The 6,087-nt window shown below is 56.4% G+C and overlaps 1 protein-coding gene across 1 annotated transcript in view; it reads left to right on the top strand.

Moving 5' to 3' along the window:
* The first annotated feature begins 3,014 nt into the window (after nucleotides 1-3,014).
* Nucleotides 3,015-6,087, top strand: part of CYTH1 (cytohesin 1) — a 66,663-nt gene continuing 63,590 nt past the window's right edge. Inside the window, exon 1 of the mRNA XM_029056974.1 lies at nucleotides 3,015-3,101. Coding sequence (XP_028912807.1) covers nucleotides 3,080-3,101 — 22 coding nt within the window. The 5' untranslated portion in view covers nucleotides 3,015-3,079. The remainder of the gene's footprint in view (nucleotides 3,102-6,087) is intronic.

The raw sequence follows: 6,087 nt of genomic DNA, 5'->3' as shown, positions 1-6,087 counted from the left end.
ATCCTTTCTAGAGTCAAGGGTTCTAATCCCGGCTCCGCTACTCGTCTGCTGGGTGACCTGGGACAAGTCACTTCGCTGGGCCTCAGTTTCCTCATCTGCCAAATAGATTAAGATCGAGCGCCCTTTGGGACAGAGACTGTCCAACTCGATTACCTTGTATCTGCCGCAGCGTTTAACAGTGCCTGGCACAGAGTAAGTGCTTAACAATTAGAATTATTATAATACTATGCCGGGGGCATGGAACATGTCTGTCAATTCTAGTTTGTACTCTCCCAACCGCTTAGTACAGTGCTCTACATGCAGGAAGCATTCAATAAATACCATTGATGATGATGATGATGAAGATATAGACCAAGTCAGAAGGACCTGAATTCTAATCCTGCTCAGCCACTTCTCTGCTTTGTGATGTCAGGCTGTAGGCTCGTTGTGGGCAGGGAATGTGACGGTTTATTGCTACACGGTATTCTCTGAAGCGCTTAGTTCAGTGCTCTGCACACGCAGTAAGTCCTTAATACAAATGACTTCCTGGCTTGATTTCTCTGTGCCACAGTTACCTCGTCTGTAAAATGAAGATTAGGATTGTGAGCTCCATATGGGACGTGGACTGTGTCCAACCTGTTTAGCCTGTATTTTCCTAGTGCTTAAGACACTGCCTGGCACGTAGTAAAGTGTTTCACAAATACATTTTTAAAAAGTGAGGGGGCTTTTTTGGGTATGGTTTTTTTTTGCCGCGAGTGGAGAGAAATGGGAATGGTGGCTTTTTGAGAAGCGTAGAATGGGAAGCCGATGGTGTTTTTTTGAGGAGAGGTACGCAGAGCGATGGTTCGATTAGAAGCCCACTGATTAGTTGCCCTGCAGCTTCCTGTGGAAACGTATTCCATCTTCCGAGGGAAGATAGAATTCTTCCTGTTTGTTTCGACCTGACCCGCCTCCGAGCCTCAAACTTGAAGTCTTCTGAGGGAGGGGGTGAAGAGAGGGAGCAAATCAGGGCGATGCAGAAGGGAATGGGAGAAGAGGGAATGAGGCGTTAGTCGGGGAAGGCCTCTTGAAGGAGGTGTCCCCTCAATAAGGCTTTGAAGGAGGGGAGAATCGTTGGCAAATTCAGGGCGCAGGGGGTGGGGAGGAGGGTTTACTAGGCCACAGGCAGGACGTGGACTTCTGATCTGATTATATATTATCTACCCCTGCTGCCTGGCACGTAAGAAGCGCTTAACAAATACCACAATTATGATTGCATCAGCCGTTGGACCGGCAGGATTATCTCGTTTCTTTTTTAATCTTTGTCTTTTTTATTGATGGTATTGGTTAAACACTACGAGCGAGGGACTTTACTAAGCACCGTCCCCCCCTCTAGACTTGTAAACATATTGTGGGCAGGGAATATGTCTTTTTATTGTTATATCGTACTCTCCCAAGCGCTTATTCCATGCTCTGCCCACAGTAAGTGCTCAATAAATACAACTGACTCACTGGGGTAGAAACAAGTTAAACAGGTTGGCCCCAGGCCACTTCCCACATGGGGTCACAGTCATAATCCCCATTTTACAGGTAAAGGAACGGAGGCCCAGAAAAGTCAGGCGACTTGGCCAAGGCCACCCAGCAGACAGGTGGTGCGGTCGGAATTAGAACCCAGGTACCCTGACTCCCAGGCCCGGGATCTCCCCACTAGGCCACAGTGCGAGACGAGGCTCAGTGGAAAGAGCCCGGGCTTGGTAGTCAGAGGTCATGGGTTCGAATCCCTGCTCTGCCACTTATCAGCTGTGTGATTGTGGGCAAGTCACTTCACTTCTCTGTGCCTCAGTTCCCTCATCTGGAAAATGGGGATGAAGACTGAGCCTCACGTGGGACAACCTGATCACCCTGTATCTACCCCAGTGCTTAGAACAGTGCTCTGCACATAGGAAGCACTTTACAAATACCAACATTGTTATCATTAGTAATAAGCAGTGTGGCTCAGTGGAAAGAGCCTGAGCTTGGGAGTCAGAGGTCATGGGTTCGAATCCTGCCTCTGCCACTTGTCAGTGTGACTGTGGGCAAGTCACTTCACTTCTCTGGGCCTCAGTGACCTCATCTGGAAAATGGGGATGAAGACTGTGAGCCTCACGTGGGACAAGCCTGTATCTCCCCCAGCGCTTAGAACAGTGCTCTGCACATAGTAAGCACTTAAATACCACCACCATTATTATTATTCAGGGCTGGTGTGAGGGTGCTTTTGGACCGTGAGCCCCTTGTGAGCTGGGGTTGCCTCTATTTGTGGCTGAACTGTGCTTTCCAAGCGCTCAGCACGGTGCTCTGCCCACCGTGGGCGCTCAATAAGTAGGGCTGAGGGAGTGAAGCGATGACGTGTGCGGCGCGCGCGCTCAGCTGAGGCGGGTCGCGCGGCGGGGAGAGGAGGCGGGGGGGGGGGGGGAGGAGAAGGTGCGCATGCGCGTTGGGCGTCGGTCGAAGGCGGGTTCGCCGGGTGGGGAGAAACGGGGACTGCGCCTGCGCGCTCGGGGGGGTCGGGCGGGGGAGGAGGGAAGAGGCCGGCGCACGCGCGGTTGGGGGCGGAGCGGGGGGGGGCGGGTCCCTTCGGGTGGGCGGGGCGCGAGGCCGGCGCACGCGCACTCGGAGGTGTCCCTCAGGTGGACGGCATTCCAAGCGCTTAGTCCAGCGCTCAATAAATACTATTGAATGAGAAGCATCGTGGCTCGGTGGAAAGAGCCCGGGCATGGGAGTCAGAGGTCGTGGGTTCGAATCCCGCCTCGGCCACTCCAGGTGGGCGGGGCCCGAGGCTGGCGCATGCGCGGTCGGGGTGGGGGGGTGGTCCCCCTCCAGGTGGACGGGGCGCTCGGCCTGCGCAAGCGCGGTCGGGGCGGATCCTCCCGATGGGCGGGGGGGGGGGGGGGGGGCGGCCGGCGCACGCGCAGTCGGAGGGGACGGGGAGCGAGGCCCGCGCAGGCGCGGTCGGGGGGGAGGGGCGTGTCCCTCCAGGTGGGCGGGGTGCGAGACCCGCGCATGCGCGGCCCGGGGCGGGGAGGGAAGGGGAGGCGGGAGCGGGAGGCGGCGGAGGGAGAAGCCGCCGTCCTGTCAAGGCAACATGGAGGAAGAAGACAGCTACGGTCAGTGCCAGCCGCCCCAACGCCACGGGGACCGGGAGGAGGACGAGGAGGAGGAGGAAGAGAGGAGGAGGAGGAAGAGAGGAGGAGGAGGAGGAAGGGGGCTCCCTCCCCCCACCTCCCCCTTTCACACCTCCCTCCTTGAGGTCCTTCCCTCCCCCCTTAAGAATAACAATCATGTTGGTATTTGTGAAGCTCCTACTAGGTGCAAAGCCCTCTTCTAAGCGCTGGGGAGGATGCAGGGTGAACAGGTGGTCCCTCGTGGGGCTGCCAGTCTTCCTCCCCATTTGACAGATGAGGGGACTGAGGCCCAGAGAGTAATAACGATGATGGCGTTTGTGCTTGCTATGTGCAGAGCACTGTTCTAAGCGCTGGGGAGGATGCAGGGGGATCAGGTGGTCCCTCGTGGGGCTGCCAGTCTTCCTCCCCATTTGACAGATGAGGTCACCGAGGCCCAGAGAATAATAACGATGGCACTTGTTAAGCGCTTACTATGTGCAAAGCACTGTTCTGAGCGCTGGGAGATACAAGGTGATCAGGTGGTCCCTCGTGGGGCTCACAGTTTTAATCCCCATTTTAGAGAGGAGGGAACTGAGGCCCAGAGAAGTGAAGTGACTCGCCCACAGTCACACAGCTGACAAGTGGCAGAGTCGGGATTAGAACCCATGACCTCGGACTCCAGAGCCCCAGCTCTTTCCACTGAACCACGCTAATAATGTTGGTATTTGTTAAGCGCTTACTACGCGCAGAGCACTGTTCTAAGCGCTGGGGAGGATACAGGGTGATCGGGGGTCCCGTGTGGGGTTCACAGTCTTCATCCCCATTTTACAGATGAGGTCACTGAGGCCCAGTGAAGTGTCTTGCCTACTGTCACCCAGCTGACAAGTGGCAGGGCGGAATTTGAACCCACGACCTCTGACTCCCCAGCCCGGGCTCTTGCCACTGAACCCCGCTGCTTCCCTTCCTCTCCCCCAGCTGCCAGCTCAGTCAGTCGATGGTATTTACTGAGCGCCTCCTGACGATGTTGCCATTTGTTACGCTCTTGCTCTGTGCCAAGCACTGTTCTTAAGCGCTGGGGGAGAGACAAGGGTCATCAGGTGGTCCCCCGTGGGGCTCCCAGTCTGCATCCCCATTTTACAGATGAGGGAACTGAGACACAGAGAAATAAATGGTGGTATTTGTTAAGCGCTTACTATGTGCAAAGCACTTTTCTAAGCGCCGGGGGATACGAGGTGATCAGGTGGTCCCACGTGGAACTCACAGTTTTAATCCCCATTTTACAGAGGAGGGAACTGAGGCACAGAGAAGTGAAGTGACTTGCCCAAAGTCCCACAGCTGGCAAGCGGCAGAGCTGGGATTAGAACCCAAGACCTCTGACTCCTAAGCCCGGGCTCTTTCCACTGAGCCGCGCTGCTTCTCCTCTCTCTCCTTCTAAATAAATACATAAAAAGTGGGGTGATCAAGGGGAGCAGGTCAGGGTGACGGGGGAGGGGATGAAGGTTCAGTCAGGGAGGGCTTCTTGGAGGAGATGGGCCTAATAATAATAATGTTGGTATTTGTTAAGCACTTACTATGTGCAAAGCACTGTTCTAAGCGCTGGGAGGATACAAGGTGATCAGGTGGTCCCACGTGGGGCTCACAGTCTTCATCCCCATTTTATAGATGGGGTAACTGAGGCCCAGAGAATAATAATAATAATGTTGGTATTTGTTAAGCGCTCACTATGTGCCGAGCACTGTTCTAAGCGCCGGGGTAGACATAGGGGAATCGGGTCGTCCCACGTGGGGCTCACAGTCTTCATCCTCATTTTACAGATGAGGGAACTGAGGAGCAGAGAAGCGAAGTGACTCGCCCACAGTCACACAGCCGACAAGTGGCAGAGCTGGGATTCGAACTCATGAGCCCTGACTCCAAAGCCCGTGCTCTTTCCACTGAGCCACGCTGCTTCTCATAAAATAATAATAATGTTGGGATAAAAGTGAGGCCTAAAGTGAGGCTCGGGGAGGGGGGGAGGGGGAAGGGGAGATGGGTCCTCGTTGGGCTGGGTGGGGGGATTCCCTTCTCCTCCTCCCCCCTCCCCAGCAGTCATGGTCTTTTGGGGGACTCCCCCTCCCCACTTTGTCCTCTCCCCCGCCCACCTCCGTGTGTGTTTGGGTGGGTGACTGGGGCCTCCGGGGAAGGGTTAACCATCTGGGCCCCCCCCGCACCCCACCCCCCGAGGAGGATGACGGGGCCTCGTGGGCTGGGGAAGCCCCGGAAGGGTTAATCTGGCCGCCCCCCTTCCCACTTCCCCTCCCCCCGCGCGTGTGACGGCTCCCCGAGTCCCTGACGCCCCGAGGCTCTGACGCCCCGACATCCCGGCTTCCCGAGTCCCCGACACCCCAAATCTCCGGCTCCCCGACACCCCGCGTTCCCAGCTCCCCGGGTCCCTGGCTCCCCGAGTCCCTGACCCCCCCCCAAATCACCAACCCCCCAAATCCCTGACACCCCGAATCCCCAATCCCCCAAGTCCCCACTTGCACCTGTCCCTCGGCCCACCCCCTCCCGCCACCCAGGTAACCCCTCTGGGCTCCTCGCAGGGCGGGGATCTCCGGCACCCTGAGGCCCCCGGAAAAATGATGATAATATTAATAATGGTTCTTGTTAAGCGCTTACTGTGTGCCAAGCACTCTTCTAACAGCTGGGACGGATAACAGTTAATCAGGTTGGAATGGACCCAGTCCCTGTCCCCCGTTGGGGCGCCCGGTCTTCACCCCCGTTTTACAGATGAGGGAACCGAGGCCCGGAGAAGTGAAATGACTTGTCCACACAGCAGACACGTGAACTCCGGTCCTCGCGACTCCCAGGCCCCGGCTATATCCTCTAGGCCACGCCGCTTCCCGTTCAGTTCATTCAGTAGTATTTATTGAGCCCTTACTATGTGCGGAGCGCTGTACTGAGCGCTTGGAATGGACAAATGGGTAACGGAGACAGTCCCACTCTCCCCACC

The sequence above is a fragment of the Ornithorhynchus anatinus genome, unplaced genomic scaffold (genome assembly GCF_004115215.2).
Source record: "Ornithorhynchus anatinus isolate Pmale09 unplaced genomic scaffold, mOrnAna1.pri.v4 scaffold_264_arrow_ctg1, whole genome shotgun sequence".
NCBI classification, from domain to species: domain Eukaryota; kingdom Metazoa; phylum Chordata; class Mammalia; order Monotremata; family Ornithorhynchidae; genus Ornithorhynchus; species Ornithorhynchus anatinus.
This window is presented reverse-complemented; position numbering and strand designations above follow the sequence as displayed.